The sequence below is a fragment of the Leuciscus leuciscus genome (assembly GCF_965113295.1).
Source record: "Leuciscus leuciscus genome assembly, chromosome: 2".
Classification (NCBI taxonomy): domain Eukaryota; kingdom Metazoa; phylum Chordata; class Actinopteri; order Cypriniformes; family Leuciscidae; genus Leuciscus; species Leuciscus leuciscus.
In genome coordinates, this window is record NC_138726.1 from 20999458 (window position 1) to 21018695 (window position 19238).

Sequence of the window (19238 nt, forward strand, 5' to 3'; positions counted from 1 at the left end):
TCATCATCCGGTTAGTCTCAGTCTATTTATACTATGTTCATTCATTCATTCACTCACCGCGAAGTCTTGTTTGTGTCTCACTGCATTTCTGAGCATTCTCCTAGTTTTCGTGTTTCTTGATTCTGGATATCTTGCCCTGTTCCCTGGATTACTCTCTCGCCTCTGGTCCCTGCCTGTTTTATTTGTTTCTTTGTTTTTGACTGCCTGCCTGTGTATGACCCTTGCCTGTACATTGGATTACGCCTCTGGATTGCCCCACACAATAAAGCTGCATTTGGATCTCTCCTACTTCGTGTCTCTGAGCAGTTTCGTGACAATTATTAACAGTCTATAATATGTCCAAACACTGCAATAATCAGTAATTAATGAAAATTAAGAGCAGCTTTATTTCAAAAACAACGGGTAACACGAAATAGGCTACTTGTCTTTTTTTTTTTTACTAAATGGGCCACAAGATAAATATTAAGAAAATAAATTAAGACAGTTATATATGGAAGGCATTTTCTGCCAAATTTAAATAAATAAATTAAATGATTAAAATGAAAATTAAAACCAGATTAACGATTTCATTACAGAAAACAGTACGCAAAATATGTGACAAAATTGAGAATGAAATTAAATGATTTCATTTTCACATCATTATCCCTGTCAAATTGAAAAATAAAATGCAATTGGTGATTTCACATTTCATTTTCACTACAGTCTCGAGGCAAGACTGCCAATATTAAAATGAAAAGCCAAACGTGAAAAAGAAACTACAAATACAGTTTTTACAATGCTCTTTAGTAACGCTCACGCAATAATAGTGACACAATTCAAATACAAATGTAAATTTTCGTTTTCATTTTAATTCCTCTTTTATTTCACAGTTTTCATTTTCGTTTTCATTTTCAAAGACAACCTGCATGCAAATTATATGTTAATGAGTGGGTGTGGCTTATTCTAGTAACGGCGCTAGAGACACGCCTTCTGTAAAGCGAAGTCGTCGACGTCCCGTTTGCATGAGTTGAATGTGTGAAATTAAATTATTTAAATGTGATTATATTGTAATCGAGACGACGAGATATGGCGAAATCTGTTAGTGAGCTTTTGCGGGAAGCTGCCGCGGCATTAGAACATTGAAACAACCAGCCTGACCATGTTAGTTATGATGTTAGACTCAGACTAGACCATAATCGACGATGAGGTTCATTCATGTATTAGGCTGTTTTGGAAATTCAACTATTTGGGTCTACAGAAGTCTTAGTAACACAATTTCTACAACAATTATAGCCAGACATTAATACCTGCTAGCTTTAACATGAGGACCTCGGCCAATGTTTCATATTCGCGTCGTGCCTAACAACGCCTTTCAGCCGTGACTTATTCAGATACAGCACTAGCCTGTATCTGTCCGCTGTTTAACTGTTACGTGTCTTTTGGTTATTTTAAGTTTGTGTACAAAAAGAATCGCAATGCTGATTTTCATTTCCAGTAACAACTTCTGGATGAGATCGAGAAAGCGAGTGTACCTGCATTTACAGTAGGCTAGATATAGCATTTTCCTTCAGGTCAGTGCTATATTCATAATAAAAAATCCGTTTGAATGTCCGGTGTGATATCTTGTACTTTTAACAGTTAATAGGGGTTGTCCGTGCCTATAGTCATGTCAGTTGCGTCTTTCTTCTCCGTGATCACAAGTTTGAGTCATTTCAAAAGTCTTCTCTACTGACTGACTGACTCACTCATTAAGACAGTCTTTAACTCCATCTAATGGAGAAATAATGTAACTTCTTCTGTTGCTTTATGGTCAGGGACTATTTTTTTTCTCTCCAGCAACAATAATTGTTGTAGAAATTGTGTTACTAAGACTTCTGTACACCCAAATAGTTGAATTTCCAAAACAGCCTAATACAATACATGATGTTAGACTCAGACTAGACCATAATCGACGATGAGGTTCATTCATGTATTAGGCTGTTTTGGAAATTCAACTATTTGGGTGTACAGAAGTCTTAGTAACACAATTTCTACAACAATTATAGCCAGACATTAATACCCACTAGCTTTAACCGAGAACCTCGGCCAATGTTTCATATTCGCGTCGTGCCTAACAACGACCTTCAGCCGTGACTTATTCAGATGTGTAGCACTAGCCTACCTTATTGATTTTATAAAACGGTTACCACGCAATACAAATATTAATCCCGAAACATATGTATCTATGCAACTATCATGAAGTAAAATGAATCACTAAAAGCCAATTCCTTCCGCTGGAGAAAAAAAAAATAGTCCCTGACCATAAAGCAACAGAAGAAGTTACATTATTTCTCCATTAGATGGAGACAAAGACTGTCTTAATGAGTGAGTCAGTCAGTCAGTAGAGAAGACTTTTGAAATGACTCAAACTTGTGATCACGGAGAAGAAAGACGCAACTGACATGACTATAGGCACGGACAACCCCTATTAACTGTTAAAAGTACAAGATATCACACCGGACATTCAAACGGATTTTTTATTATGAATATAGCACTGACCTGAAGGAAAATGCTATATCTAGCCTACTGTAAATGCAGGTACACTCGCTTTCTCGATCTCATCCAGAAGTTGTTACTGGAAATGAAAATCAGCATTGCGATTCTTTTTGTACACAAACTTAAAATAACCAAAAGACACGTAACAGTTAAACAGCGGACAGATACAGGCTAGTGCTGTATCTGAATAAGTCACGGCTGAAAGGCGTTGTTAGGCACGACGCGAATATGAAACATTGGCCGAGGTCCTCATGTTAAAGCTAGCAGGTATTAATGTCTGGCTATAATTGTTGTAGAAATTGTGTTACTAAGACTTCTGTAGACCCAAATAGTTGAATTTCCAAAACAGCCTAATACATGAATGAACCTCATCGTCGATTATGGTCTAGTCTGAGTCTAACATCATAACTAACATGGTCAGGCTGGTTGTTTCCATGTTCTAATGCCGCGGCAGCTTCCCGCAAAAGCTCACTAACAGATTTCGCCATATCTCGTCGTCTCGATTACAATATAATCACATTTAAATAATTTAATTTCACACATTCAACTCATGCAAACGGGACGTCGACGACTTCGCTTTACAGAAGGCGTGTCTCTAGCGCCGTTACTAGAATAAGCCACACCCACTCATTAACATATAATTTGCATGCAGGTTGTCTTTGAAAATGAAAACGAAAATGAAAACTGTGAAATAAAAGAGGAATTAAAATGAAAACGAAAATTTACATTTGTATTTGAATTGTGTCACTATTATTGCGTGAGCGTTACTAAAGAGCATTGTAAAAACTGTATTTGTAGTTTCTTTTTCACGTTTGGCTTTTCATTTTAATATTGGCAGTCTTGCCTCGAGACTGTAGTGAAAATGAAATGTGAAATCACCAATTGCATTTTATTTTTCAATTTGACAGGGATAATGATGTGAAAATGAAATCATTTAATTTCATTCTCAATTTTGTCACATATTTTGCGTACTGTTTTCTGTAATGAACTCGTTAATCTGGTTTTAATTTTAATTTTAATCATTTAATTAATTTATTTAAATTTGGCAGAAAATGCCTTCCATAGTTATATAGGCCACCGTTATCAGCATTTGTTGAAGTAGGATTTATCTTTCGATGTCTCTGAGAGAATATGCGCCGAAAGCTCGTCAGTTTTTACTTTCACTTTCTGTATAGTGAAAAATTGACTGGGGTTTGAGACTTCTTTACCGGCATAACTCTCGCGCAAAGTTTGCACATTCTTGTTTGATATCCACTGACTCCCATTTATGGTTTAACATGGAAAAAATACCCAATTGCCAAATGATGGACAACAGTTCACATTTCCAGTGTTAATAAAATTAGTAAATAAAGTGCAAGTGAAAAGTGAAACAAGTAAATTAATAATCAAGTAAATTAATAAAAGAGGCGCCGGTATACACGCAGACTTGGAAGACGTGGGTAATATCCATTTTGTAACACGAACTGGAGGTAAGCAACATTTTGCTAAATTGCAGCTAGTTTGATATAGAACTTAAACATCTCCCTCTTTTTGTTTTCTTTCTTGCTACATTAAAGATTAAATGGTTTTAACGGCTGTTATAAAACGGTTGGTTCTTAATTCTGATTGGTTGAGCCGTGTTCGAAGTCATTGTAAAATTACAGAAAACATACAGCTGACCACATTACATAAGTATCGCTGCTCCACTGAGTGTGTATGTTGCTGCGTCTGTGTGTTGCTTGGCAACCATTCCGCTCTCTCTATTGGGTGGGCTAAGTGTGGATGAGTGGTGGAAAGAGATGGACAGAACAGAGGAAGAGGATAAAAAACAAAGCAGACACGCTGAAATGAATGAGAGAGAAATTGAAGAGCTGGAAAAGTCAAGAAATGAAGTTGGTAACGTTACTGTTAAACAGACTATGTGGGCTATTCGCTGTTTTCAGTGCAGAAAAAGATTGGGTTATTGATTTTAAAACAATAACCAAAACTGACTTAAACACGGCTCTCCGCCAGTTTTATGCCACTGTGAAAAATGGGAAAGGTGAACCCTACAGTTTCAAAAGATATGTTGGCCTACACGCAGGGCTTAATCTATAAATCAGTGATCCACCAATCAGCCAGTCCTGGTGTCTTTTCACCAGATCTTGAGTTTATCACTAGCAACAACGTTTCCGTTGGAGTAGTGAAAAAACTTTGCCGCGACGGATGTGACAAAACATCCCACCATCTCGTCAATTAAGTCTAAAGCTAAAGGGGTAACAAGTATAGTACAGTACATATACATTTCATGTCGGAGCGGGATTTGAGCGAACATCGTTTTACTGGTGAGCATGAGCGGTTCATGAGTAGAGCCTTCGCTTGGGCCGTGAGCGATTGAGTGGAGAGCGCTGGCATAGAGCGGAATATTGAGAGGAGCGTCACACCACTCCGCTTCGCTCACATGCTCATATATATATACGAAATGGTCGACAGTAAGCGGTAGAGTCAAGTCAAGTCACCTTTATTTACAGTGGGTACGGAAAGTATTCAGACCCCCTTAAATTTTTCACTCTTTGTTACATTGCAGCCATTTGCTAAAATCATTTAAGTTCTTTTTTTTCCCTCATTATTGTACACACAGCACCCCATATTGACAGAAAAACACAGAATGGTTGACATTTTTGCACATTTATTAAAAAAGTAAAACTGAAATATCACATGGTCCTAAGTATTCAGACCCTTTGCTCAGTATTTAGTAGAAGCACCCTTTTGATCTAATACAGCCATGAGTCTTTTTGGGAAAGATGCAACAAGTTTTTCACACCTGGATTTGGGTATCCTCTGCCATTCCTCCTTGCAGATCCTCTCCAGTTCTGTCAGGTTGGATGGTAAACGTTGGTGGACAGCCATTTTCAGGTCTCTCCAGAGATGCTCAATTGGGTTTAAGTCAGGGCTCTGGCTGGGCCATTCAAGAACAGTCACGGAGTTGTTGTGAAGCCACTCCTTCGTTATTTTAGCTGTGTGCTTAGGGTCATTGTCTTGTTGGAAGGTGAACCTTCGGCCCAGTCTGAGGTCCAGAGCACTCTGGAGAAGGTTTTCGTCCCGGATATCCCTCTACTTGGCCGCATTAATCTTTCCCTCGATTGCAACCAGTCGTCCTGTCCCTGCAGCTGAAAAACACCCCCACAGCATGATGCTGCCACCACCATGCTTCACTGTTGAGACTGTATTGGACAGGTGATGAGCAGTGCCTGGTTTTCTCCACACATACCGCTTAGAATTAAGGCCAAAAAGTTCTATCTTGGTCTCATCAGACCAGAGAATCTTATTTATCACCATCTTGGAGTCCTTCAGGTGTGCTTTCATGTGTTTTGCACTGAGGAGAGGCTTCCGTCGGGCCACTCTGCCATAAAGCCCCGACTGGTGGATGGCTGCAGTGATGGTTGACTTACTACAACTTTCTCCCATCTCCCGACTGCATCTCTGGAGCTCAGCCATAGTGATCTTTGGGTTCTTCTTTACCTCTCTCACCAAGGCTCTTCTCCCCTGATAGCTCAGTTTGGCCGGACGGCCAGCTCTAGGAAGGGTTCTGGTCGTCCCAAACGTCTTCCATTTAAGGATTATGGAGGCCACTGTGCTCTTAGGAACCTTAAGTGCAGCAGAATTTTTTTTGTAACCTTGGCCAGATCTGTGCCTTGCCACAATTCTGTGTGTGGCTTTCCTAATCAAGTCCAATCAGTATAATCAAACACAGCTGGACTCAAATGAAGGTGTAGAACCATCTCAAGGATGATCAGAAGAAATGGACAGCACCTGAGTTAAATATATGAGTGTCACAGCAAAGTATCACGCATTATTTTTCACATATTTAACCATTATTCTACACTGCTCTGTACCTCCTTGTAAAAACGGTCGGATGATTTCCGCGTTCTATGAAGCCCCCCCTTCAAAATACGCAATGGGCTCAGATTGGTTAGCTGGCCCAGTGTGTTGTGATTCGCTAACCTCCAAGTGCACGTTGTTCGGAAACGTCACGCCCCCTTATCTTTACCGGTAGTTTGTGCTTCAGTAAACAACGGCGTCAATATTGCCATACCAGTTTGAGCCCGAATCAGACCCAGAGAATGTTAGTGGAGAGGATCGAGCAGAATCTGTTCAAGAACGGCTGTTAAAGGACGTTTCAGAAAGGTATGTTTTTTAAGACTGCAGATCGCTATATGACACTGTTACTTTTGTATATTTAGAACGATTGTAGCTAAATATCTGTCGCCTGAACTATTAATCCAATACGAACACTAAACATTGGCTTTACAACAGTAGCCAAATCAAACACAAAACCATGTTTAGCATGCCTGTAGATAAACAAGCACATAGATAAACAATACATAAAAGCTATAATCAAAGAATAATTTACACTGATCACATAAACGACAACACAACAACCACGAACATTCCAAGTTCGCTGCGCTGGTGATATTAAACAGAAGTTTGTATGTGTTTGTCGGATAAGTATGAATTAACGTTAGCATTTAACAAACTGGTTTGTGGAGCCAAACAGCGTTGTCCTTCGTTTACTTCCTTGCTACAACGTACAATTAACAATACGAACTATCACAGGAAAACACAACGACGAAAAATAAATCATACTTACCGGTTGTGGCCCGTAAACAGTTTCTGTTTTTAAATTTGGAACTGCTCCATCTTTCAGGACTAGCCGTTGTGCGAATCCTTCATCGGAGGAGGGGTTTATGTAAATATTGGGCTTAGTGATGTCAGCAAGCCCGCAGGAATGTGGTGTAGTCCCTACTGGCCGTTTTTTGTAGTTCTTAGAAGTTGATTTCTTTAAAAGCAAATATCTCCCTTTGCTTTAAACTTTGAAAGTTGTAACTTTGCAGATGTTGTTTATGCTCAAACAGCAACATTACACACTAACTAAAGTTAGAAAAGTGAAATCGTGTTTTACCACCCCTTTAAATGATTTTAGCAAATGGCTGCAATATAACAAAGAGTGAAAAATGTAAGGGGGTCTGAATACTTTCCGTACCCACTGTACATATCTAGTTCTCCGGCTGTAATTGTGTGCAACTGTTTGCAGACAGTAACTTATACAGGTTTAATGCAGACTTTTTGAATAAAGGTGATCAAAAACTGCTATTAAATGCATTGAGTGACAGCTCTAAATTTCATATGTGATTAGCATGTCACTGTTCTGCTTGGCTCTTAATCTTGGCCCTTCATAAAGAATTAAATTTAAAGCTACACTGTGTGATATTTTCCCCCATCTAGCGGTGAAATTGTATATGACTACCCAGTGAATATTAGTTTCTGTTCCTTTCAATTTCGAGGGCGTTTTAACTCCTACGGTGGCCGTATTATTTCAAGATTAACATGGCTTCCAGTTCGACTTTGTCCAATTGCGCGTTTAAAACTATCACCTGTGATCCGTCGCAGCACAGATTTATGTTACAAAGTAAACAATACTTTTTCACCATTGACGTGAGGAAAAGTAACGCAAGTTATACTAGAAGTCGTTCTGGCGTTATGCACAACCATGCTATGGTTAGACAAGCAACTATAAAACTTCGAATTTACACAAATAGGCTGGATTACCTCTCGAGAGGAAAGCAGGCAACTTCGGCGTCCGTTTTAAAAACTTTGCTCCTCGAGCTCTTTCCATCTGGGAAAAGTTACTCCAATATTGACTTTGGTCTTGCTGATTTGCCTGTCGCGTTGACATTTTAATTCTCTCTTTCGCTTCCTTGGCGACTCTGCTACATGTCCTCGAAAATAGGCGTGATCCTCCATCTTCAGCAATCTTTCAAATCTGCCGGCAGTCGCGAGTAATCTCCCCCTCGCATTCGTCTCTGTGTCACTGAGTGTAAAGCGCGAAAAGTGAAGCTTGAATTTACAGGTATGTCCCTCTTTGGCTAATGTAGTTTCAAGATGGAGGGGCAACATGGCGACCGGCATTCGAACCCCTCACCCGTATGTACTTTCAATGGCAGATTATAAACTTACGAGAATACTTTAATACTTGAAAGAAGTAAATATACATTAATGAGCACATATATTTTTGAAAGAACTAAGTGTTTTTTGCTAAGAATCAACAAAAAAAATTACACAGTGTAGCTTTAAAGAAATACAATTCTTGTACTTTTTACCCAAATCCACTTTTTTATCAGCAGCTCCGTTATGGAGCTGCTGATAAAAAAGTGGATTTGGGTAAAAAGTACAAGAATTGAGGTTAGAATTTTGACTTTGGCATACTGATATTGATATCCCAGTGCAAAATAAAAATGAATGAAATATTCATTGATTGAACAAAACAAAAAAGTGTCCTATTATAAAAAATAAATAAAAATGATTTATTTCTTTATGATTTGGTAAGTTATGTTTGCAGTAATTTAGGGCATTTCTATGTGCCTTTAAAAATCCCAGAAATTGAAGTCTGATAAACTGTCCTTGCTGTCGTAAAACCTGAATCACACTTTAATTACAGGAGAGTAGCGGGAGAGAACTATGTAATGGTGTGTTGAACTGAGAAAGGAATTATTATATATAAAAATAAAGAAAATTCTGAGCAGAGTTCAGATTGTATGGCAATGCTGGATACACTTTATAAAGCATACTATTATTTAAATAATTTAAGTGAAACATCAGGCATTATACAGTAATAGATGCTAATTTCAGCAAATTTCACTACACAATTATTGTGGCCAAAATAATTCAGAATATATATATATATAGAGAGAGAAAATAAATAAATAAATAAATAAATAAATATATCATGGCAAATTTGTCTTGAACTTTTTTGTGTGTTTTCTCCTCTTTGGCCAATAAACCACACAAATCAAAATTGTGGTGAGGGGGAGAGAGAGTTTGTAACTGTATCTGTACAAAAGTATACAAAAAAACTTTCAGTTGATCGGCACTTCCTGCAGACTGGGGTGTCTCACACCCTGTCTTAATGGAATTTAAAAAAACGGCCACAGCGTCTAGGTTACTAATGTATCTCCCGTTCCCTGAAGGAAGGAAAAGAGACGTTATGTCAGAACTTAAAGGGATGGTGTATCTCGTAAATTATCCCACTAATAATGCCCAGAATGGTACCAAACTAATACAGTAGTACAAATAGGTTCTGTACTCATAAAACGAGGCATTGGAAAGTGTGTAAGTACATCAGGAGTTAATTTAAATAACACTTGCCTGACGGCTCATGCTACTGCTAACCCGGACGTCGACGTCACTTCAGTGATTTGGGCACGTGAAAAGCACGTAAAAGTCCTGGCAGAAAGCGATGCATAAGGATGTAGTGTAACGATGCCCAGTTCCAGGAATACACTAATATTTTATTGGCAGTACCAGTTTGCAACAATTATTAGTTAACACTAAGTTGTTAACACTTCGGAAAAAATTATAATTCGTTGTTACACTACATCCTTATGCATCGCTTTCTGCCAGGACTTTTACGTGCTTTTCCCAAACCACTGACGTGACGTCGACGTCCGGGTTAGCAGTAGCATGAGCCGGCAGGTAAGTGTTATTTAAATAAACTCCTGATGTACTTACAAACTTTCCAATGCCCCGTTTTACGAGTACAGAACCTATTTGTACTACTATATAAGTTTGGTACCATTCTGGGCATTATTAGTGGGGTAATTTACGAGATACATCATAGGATCTATTAGCGCCTGCACTAAGCCATCCGGCTGATTTCTCTAAATAAGCTCTAACTTTAATAATGTTCAACCAAGGGAAAAAAGGCTTCTGGGGGGTGTTTGGCTTGAGGTCATGGTGCAAAGGACCCTAGGTTGATTTTACTCCGAACCATCCCTTTAACTGATGAACTGGGATCTCAATTGGGTAACGATTGGGATTTGCATCGCACACCCCACATCACGACGCGGGTATATAAGGAAGCGTTCTTGCACTCGGTCTCGGAAATTCAAGTTTTTCGCTGAGGAGCCGAGACGGTGTGTCCCGGCCGTTCAGCGGTGGTAGAGCAATTGTGGCGATAGGACGGACTGACGAATTGGGATCCCTACCAAAACGCCACAAATGCTGCCCCTTTCAGCACCCTGCGTAAGCTGCCTTGTGGGACAGAGCAAAGCAAGGGCTGGGTCTGCCTCCTCTGGGGGCAGTGCTTAAAGGTTCACCACCTGATCCCTAAAAGGAGTGGTGGGAACCTTGGGCAAGTATCTGGGCTGGGGTCTCAGGATCACGTGAAAGTTGGCCACTCCGAATTGTGCCCCCACTGTGATCCTCAGGTCACCTCGTGTATTTATCGAACTAGATCTGGACATAGCAGAGGGGACTCCACCTCGTTTGAGGTCCTCAAGTCTTAACCGCAGCACCACGATGGCCATTTTCTAGCAAGGGGTACATGACTCATCCACGAAAGCCACATTAGCCTGCTTTAAGCCCAGACACGTGAGGCAGCTCAGACACATGACTGTCCGACAGAGCCAGGAAACGACCGCATACAGAAAAACACGGGTGGAATGACATCTTTAAAAAGATGCAACGTCATACCGGTGCTTGCTCTTTTAGGGAAAAAAAGCTATTTTTAGATCTGAAGTGCACAGGGAATGGTCGCTGCACTTCTAGTTCACTGCAATGAATGCAGAGAAAATGCTCTTTTAGAGTGTTACATGTGTGAATACTCTCCAATCCGGTCATTTTGACATAGGCTATTTTTGTGTGTATTTGATGGATTAGACACGCACATGAAGCTTAAAGTATAAAGTGCTTGTATAAGTATAATTTGTTTGTCTAGTTGTGGTCCATTTCAGAGTGCACACACAAAGCATTGAAGTTGGAAACAGCATCTCTTATGCGGATTATTGTGCTCTTTTTATTATCAAACACGTCTCGTAATTTAGTAACTGTAGAGACTGCATTTTACAAGAATCACTGATTGTGCAGATTCTGACATTAAGTTTGAGCTTAAGGGAGGAAAGAATGCGCAACCGCTGTGAATGGAAGAAAGCTGCGCTAGACTGAACGCGGCTAGTTTTTAATAGTTTTACCTTAAATATCTTCTTTTTATAATCCTTGGAAGCCTAAATCGAAATTGAAATTAAAATTAGATTAATATCACAGCCCTAAAGTGTAACCAGACTAAACTTTTGTTTAGTTCCCTCGGCCATCATCACTAATTAAGCAGGGGCTTTCATGTCGTGCGCACTGTAGCTCCACGTGAGAGAGATCTCTCTCTCCTGGATTGCAAATAGCAAAAATGCCTCACAGCACAGACAAATGGTTTATCGCATTATAGAAACAGCTGGCAAGATAGAATTTGCAATATAGCGTCTATATAGCAATAATAAATGGTAAGTACATTTTCTTAATTTCTCCAGTATGACAGCAGAACAGGTAACGTCTGAGCTTATCGATACTGCTGTCTTTTATAATTTATCGGGGCTCATTTAATACCGGGTTTCAGTACCCACCCCTATATACAGGTGGAGCTGAGAAAGGGGGAGGGTTTCGGAGGAACTCTGCAAACGGCTATAGTGAATGTTAACCAGCCATTTAAATGTTGTGAGCAGCAAGCTAACTGGCTGCAGATGCGACATGAACCGATCAGCTTGTTCCAAGTAATTAACGCTGTGAATATCATCAGGTTGCGTTAAATACCCATCAGCCTGTGCCATCTAGAGTTTAATGACAGAACTAGGCATTTAAATATGCATGTATATATCTGTATACACATACATATACACAATTAACTCAACTAATACAGAGTTATACATAGAGTTAGATTTTTCCTAAAATCATTTAAATTTGAAAACTTCAATAGAACTCAAATGAGTTCAAATGGGTCTCTCTCTTCACTGGCGTCTCAGCACAGAATCTGAAAGAGAATCACTCACCTGTCACCGGGGCCTCTATGTCCAGGAGGTTCTTCTCAGAACGAAGGATTGCTGCTCCATCACCAATTAATCGCAGTGCCACACTCTCCTCCACACGCCCCTCTTTGGTGAGGTGTGCCTTCAGGACATCTACTTTGGGTTTGCCCTCACTGTCAAACACCTCCTTCACAGTCAGTCGGTGGCTTGGGGGAAACGGGACAGCTTGAAGGAAAAGATATAGAAAGCACATTCATTTAATTACTGATTTGCTTAAAAGGGAAGAGTGGTTAGCAAATCACTGATTTAAATTGCACATTAGACAGTTTTTATATCATTTAAAAAAATATATAATCATCGTTCTACTCCAATTGGTTGATGAAATATAAACATTTAAATGGTGGCTATCATAAAAGCTCTACAATACATGAGACATCACTAACAGGTTAAAAGGGTCATGACATGAGAATTCAAATTTTCCTTGATCTTTTGACCAAAATATTTAGCAAGTGTCATACTTAAAATGTCCTCAGAGTAAAAAATAAAGATAGATATTATATACACTCACCTAAAGGATTATTAGGAACACCTGTTCAATTTCTCATTAATGCAATTATCTAATCAACCAATCACATGGCAGTTGCTTCAATGCATTTAGGGGTGTGGTCCTGGTCAAGACAATCTCCTGAACTCCAAACTGAATGTCAGAATGGGAAAGAAAGGTGATTTAAGCAATTTTGAGCGTGGCATGGTTGTTGGTGCCAGACGGGCCGGTCTGAGTATTTCACAATCTGCTCAGTTACTGGGATTTTCACGCACAACCATTTCTAGGGTTTACAAAGAATGGTGTGAAAAGGGAAAAACATCCAGTATGCGGCAGTCCTGTGGGCGAAAATTCCTTGTTGATGCTAGATGTCAGAGGAGAATGGGCCGACTGATTCAAGCTGATAGAAGAGCAACTTTGACTGAAATAACCACTCGTTACAACCGAGGTATGCAGCAAAGCATTTGTGAAGCCACAACACGCACAACCTTGAGGCGGATGGGCTACAACAGCAGAAGACCCCACCGGGTACCACTCATCTCCACTACAAATAGGAAAAAGAGGCTACAATTTGCATGAGCTCACCAAAATTGGACAGTTGAAGACTGGAAAAATGTTGCCTGGTCTGATGAGTCTCGATTTCTGTTGAGACATTCAGATGGTAGAGTCAGAATTTGGCGTAAACAAAATTAGAACATGGATCCATCATGCCTTGTTACCACTGTGCAGGCTGCTGGTGGTGGTGTAATGGTGTGGGGGATGTTTTCTTGGCACACTTTAGGCCCCTTAGTCCCAATTGGGCATCGTTTAAATGCCACGGCCTACCTGAGCATTGTTTCTGACCATGTCCATCCCTTTATGACCACCATGTACCCATCCTCTGATGGCTACTTCCAGCAGGATAATGCACCATGTCACAAAGCTCGAATCATTTCAAATTGGTTTCTTGAACATGACAATGAGTTCACTGTACTAAAATGGCCCCCACAGTCACCAGATCTCAACCCAATAGAGCATCTTTGGGATGTGGTGGAACGGGAGCTTCGTGCCCTGGATGTGCATCCCACAAATCTCCATCAACTGCAAGATGCTATCCTATCAATATGGGCCAACATTTCTAAAGAATGCTTTCAGCACCTTGTTGAATCAATGCCACGTAGAATTAAGGTAGTTCTGAAGGCGAAAGGGGGTCAAACTAGGGCTGCTCGATTATGGAAAAAATCATAATCACAATTATTTTGGTCAGTATTGAAATCACGATTATGTAACACGATTATTTCACATTTGGGAACGTGTTGCATTTATTAAAAAGACACCTTTCAACAATTCTTGAAAAATCTAAATTTGAACATTTATTGTACTTTATGAACTATTAAAATAAATAATACAACAGATAATAAGTATTTTAATTTTCCTGCAGGTCTACCACTCATAATGTGAGAAATTCCCCCACAAACATTGATTCACTTTAGCAAATAGATTGTATGAGTAGCCTAAATGAATCCACACAGATTATAAAATCAAATCTATCCTTTTGCAAAGACGCAATTTCACAAACCGCGTGAGTGTTCATCGGTGCTGCGTCTTCTCTCTCTCTGTCTCTCAAAATGGGTTGGACAAAGCAAGCGTCGAAACTACACTCTTGCATTTAGGAGTCGGGACATGACGGAATTGTCACTTGCACAATCGGGCCAGCATTGCATCGTAACTAAAGTTGATCATTTTCACTTCTTTAAGTCTTATCAGTTTAAACATTTAAGCTGAGAGAGTTTACGGCTTCGGGAGGGGCGGAAGTGCGCGTGTCCTTCAGAACACAAGACAAAATAAGAGTGTTCTTGCAAAACAGAACATGGCAAAATAATCGCTTTTACTCGATTGTACTATTTTGGTGATCGTTGGGAGCCAAAATTGAAATTGAAATTGAAATTGAATTAATTGCACAGCCCTAGGTCAAACACAGTATTAGTATGGTGTTCCTAATAATCCTTTAGGTGAGTGTATATATATATATACAGTGGTTAAATTGGGCCGGGGCTCTCCGGGGCTCAGCCCCGGCACATAAGCCTGCTCGTTTGCAGTCAGTTGCCTACTGGAAATTATGTCACATAAAATTTGATGAAAGTGATGCTTTTGCAAACATATTTCTGATTATAAATGAAAGATTTTGAAATGGCATGTCTAACAATCGGGACACGGCCGTATTCTTGTTCAGCTGCTTAATCTCGTTGTCAGTCGACCATGATCGCGCACCGCTCGCGCATGCCATGCACATCTAGATAGGCTACTTCTCAGAACTCCGACACGAATAAATGTACGCAGCAATAATGAATGTTCCTGGGAGATCCGTAGTTGCGCGGGATGTGGAAGCGCGCAAAAGTTCCAGAACCTTCTACTGCCTTGAAAAAACAAAACAAAAACAAAAAACACGAGCTGCTGGCCGCCGCTGCAGCAGCAGATAAATTTGGTCAAGTTCAGCACAACGTTGGTTGTACAAAAAGTGCCCTGCCTTGAATGACAAGGTAAGGAAAATATATTTGGCACATTGTATGGGTCACTATATCATAACAAGGTAATACAATGTGTAATCAAGCGTTTTTATATTTAATATGAGGGAAATAGGCTACACATGCCGTGGACGTGACACAACAAATCTTTAACTTTTAGGTGGCGAAATTTTTTTTAGTAATTCTGTGAATTACACTGCAAACCAAAGTAATACTACCCTCCGGATGAAGAAGGGTTGTCTCTCCACAGAACATAACATAACATATTCATTTTATTTTATTTTTCATGTTCGCACTTCGCATATGAGGAAAAAACAATGTTACGGACGGGACCGCTCTGAAAGCGGCACTAAAAGACTGTTTAAAACTTTCACTGAGACCTCAAACAGAAAGCACAAAGCCTTTCTTTAAAATGAATTTCATTTTGTATTAATTGTATCTTAATTGTAATCAATGTTTCATCAACCAATTGCCTGGATTTAATAAATAAGACGTAAATATAGTATATAAACAATTTAGATAATCACGACACGGACGCGCCGGTGAGTGAACTGAAGCGCGTCTCATAAATGAACCGAAACTCAGCGTATAAGGGAGCCTACTTGCCTGACAGACCTGATAAATATATCTATAGAAAGCTTGGAAGGTCTTCTTTTAAACAGAACAATTCAAAACGAAAGAAAACAGACCGCTGCTTGTGTAATCCGAAATTTGCATTTCTCTCTGGCGCGTTCACTACTGCGAAGATTGCGAGGATAGTAGGGCTGTACTCAACCAAAGAAAATCTTGGTCGACTGAAGTCCTGAAATTTTCGACTAAAAATCGACTAAAAATGACGGTAAAAAAATAAAATAAAAAAACGTTAAATTAATTAGATGCGCACTGTGCGCGGTACTTGGTAGCCTTGTTGTCCGCCTAAATGAATTATAAATAAACATAAACTAGTAGGCTATTTGCAGTATATTAAATTGTTTTTGACCTAATTATTTTGCACTGAAATGAGTCAGACACTCGAGTCTGTCGGCTCTGACAGCGTTGCATCACGTGCACCTGCGCAATATCATAGCTTATGATTTCCGAAAATAGTACCATGTTGTCAACTAGTGATATCATCACAAGAACTGCTGAGGAATATGCAACATAATTTAGACAATTATTTTTGTAATATGTTATAATAATAATTTATAACTGTCAGACACTATCATTTCACCGTGCATGTCCTCGCACCGAGCGAGGCTGAACATGAGCTCAGCTTCGCAGCTGAGACACGAATAGACTATTAACTTAAAGCTTTTACTCTTAATAAACACAAAAGGCACGTCCACTTTAATAAAAAAATTATATTTATTAAACAAACCAGATCAAGAGCAGAAACGAAATAAAGTGCATAACTGAAAAATAAAGCATCCTAGGCTCAAAACGAACACAACCAACAGCACAGCGCAATTGCGCATTAGGCTCCAAATAAAAAATAAAAAAGTTAGGTTATCACACTAAAACATTGAAATATGCAAATTCTGATATGTTCATATAGCCAACTCAAAACAGACAGGGCAAGCTAACGCAGACAAGTGAGCTTACCACTTTTAGATGATAATGATATGTCATGTTTGTCGTCGAGCTGTGGAAAACTGTTGCTTGCAAACTTTGCATTCGACCTTTTTCCTGTTATCAATTTGAACAAAATGCTGCCACACTGTCGATTTCTTTGTTGTTGACATGTTAGAAGAGGACTGACTATTAAACGGTCTCACAATTAAATAAATATTATTCAGCATCAAACCTTCTATAGTTATCGCTCTCTCTCTTGGGTTGGGCCAATCCAAAAAAGGTGAAAACAAGGGGGGTGTTCTGAAGACAGACTGTTACAGTGAAACAAGGGTACTCTGAAAACACCCCCATTAGCAGTTAGTGCTTTCCACCTGATGAAATGAGCGCGCCTCAGCGCGGCAAAACTGATGAAACAAACGCGGCAAAACTGATGAAATGAACGCGGCCAAAAATCGACCAATCAGAATTTTGGTCGAACCAGAACGTATCGACCAATTAATCGACTAATCGACTGGGACAGTACAGCCCTAGAGGATAGCATCGTCAACTTCATCTATGCAGGCAGGGCACTGACACAGAAAACACTTGTTTATTAATAAACAATTCAAATGTCTCCTTGCTATATTTTACATATTCATAATCATTACTTTTGCCGGTTCTTTGTGACAGCTTTTACGTGCTTTATTGGCAGCGCCGCCCTTATGTTACATGAACGCGTCACCACCACATCAGCACCGAAAACAGGACATTTTTTTCAATCCCTGTTTTGGCAGGGGGAAAAACTGATCAGAAAATGTAACGAAACGTTGTAGAAATGTAGTGGAGTAGAAAGTATAATAATTGCTGCAAAATGTAACAAAGTAAAAGTCAAAAGTATGCACTATTGATTCTACTTAAATAAAGTAGGCTATTTGTACTTCGTTTCATTCCACCACTGCTGATTAACAGTAATGTAAATGCTAAATGTCCTAATACCTGTTGATACTACAACAATGCAAATACGCTCTTAACCTTGCAGTTTTTCACATATCATGTAAGACTCAATTTCTCCATTTCTTTGCACAAAACTCTCCAGAAAATGCCATTTAATAGTTTATTTTTCAAAAAAAAATTCACGGGGGGGAACCCCCGGACCCCCCTAGGGAGAGCCCCCCCACATAATAAATCCCAATTTAACCACCGTATATATATATATTAGGGGTGTAACGATATGCGTATTCGTATCGAACCGTTCGGTACGAGGCTTTCGGTTCGGTTTTCGGTACGCATTACGTACCGAACGGTTCGTTGGACCATATTTTCTGCCGACCAAAATTTCGTTATTTCAAATGAAGGCGCGTCGCGGGTGGCAAGCGCGCTCATAGAGGCTGGCGCGACCACAACATCAACTGGCAAATGCAATGTAAGGAACGAAACTGAGCTACTCTTATTGTGTTTGTGTGGACCGTTTATCAGTTTTGACCTGTGAAGCGGGACTCGCGAGCCCTATGCGCGAGCCTGATCAAGCAACACCACACAGCGCTAAGAGATCCAGACGAGTAAAGAAAGCATTTGAATTTCAAATGCTTTTTGAATTCGCCACTTAAGTAATAACATCGCTGCGAGATCTAGTGAGAAACATGCACATTTCTCTGTTATTAACGGATCAAACAGCGCAGACGTGGAAACCAGGAAGAAACATATCGTGCCATGAATGAACTGGCCGGTGTCCACAGATCAGCAACATTCACCGTGGAATGGATTTGCTGTAGTAACACTAACTGCACGGTATGGAAGTTTGTCAGGAGTAGTGGGCTATAATGCTTTCAAGTAACATTACGTCTGTTTTATTTTGACAAATTGCTGCCCTCAAATGTTAATCTGAACTAAAATAAACCTTTGTTTATATCTAGCCTACTACTACAATATTACATTTCATTTTGTCCAAGGAGCTGTTTTGTTCTCTTTCATAGGTTCACTCAACGCTGCGGATAGCGCAGTGGGATATTCTCCGAATGTGCCGATTGTCTGAAGCCCTATAGAATCACGCCAATTCATTGGCTGATGGCGCCCGCGCAGTCTGGCTCCGCCCCGACGCTCTTACGTCGCATCATTACATATTCGCGTGCGCCATCTGCTCCTCAGATTTCTCTGCCTTCAGAACGAAGCGGTCACGTTTGCCCTTCGCTCGTGATTTTTCTGAGCTCAAAAAAATACGACTTCTGGATTATTCTCGGCGCTTCTGCGACTGTTCAAGCGGAACTCTGTTTCTCCTTACGGTGAAGTTGCCATGGAATACCGACGCTGTACTCCGCCATGTGCTCGTTACATCGCTGA

At 39.8% G+C, this 19238-nt stretch overlaps 1 protein-coding gene across 3 annotated transcripts in view; it reads right to left on the bottom strand.

The window, feature by feature from the left end:
* Positions 1-19238, bottom strand: part of LOC309485539 (protein phosphatase 3 catalytic subunit alpha) — a 248401-nt gene that overhangs the window by 78896 nt on the left and 150267 nt on the right. For all 3 annotated transcript variants that reach the window (XM_082152441.1, XM_082152439.1, XM_082152440.1), the window contains one exon: positions 12348-12548. Coding sequence is in view for 2 of the 3 variants with exons in the window: in XM_082152439.1 (XP_082008565.1) it covers positions 12348-12548 (201 nt within the window). In the remaining variant the exon portion in view is untranslated. The remainder of the gene's footprint in view (positions 1-12347; positions 12549-19238) is intronic.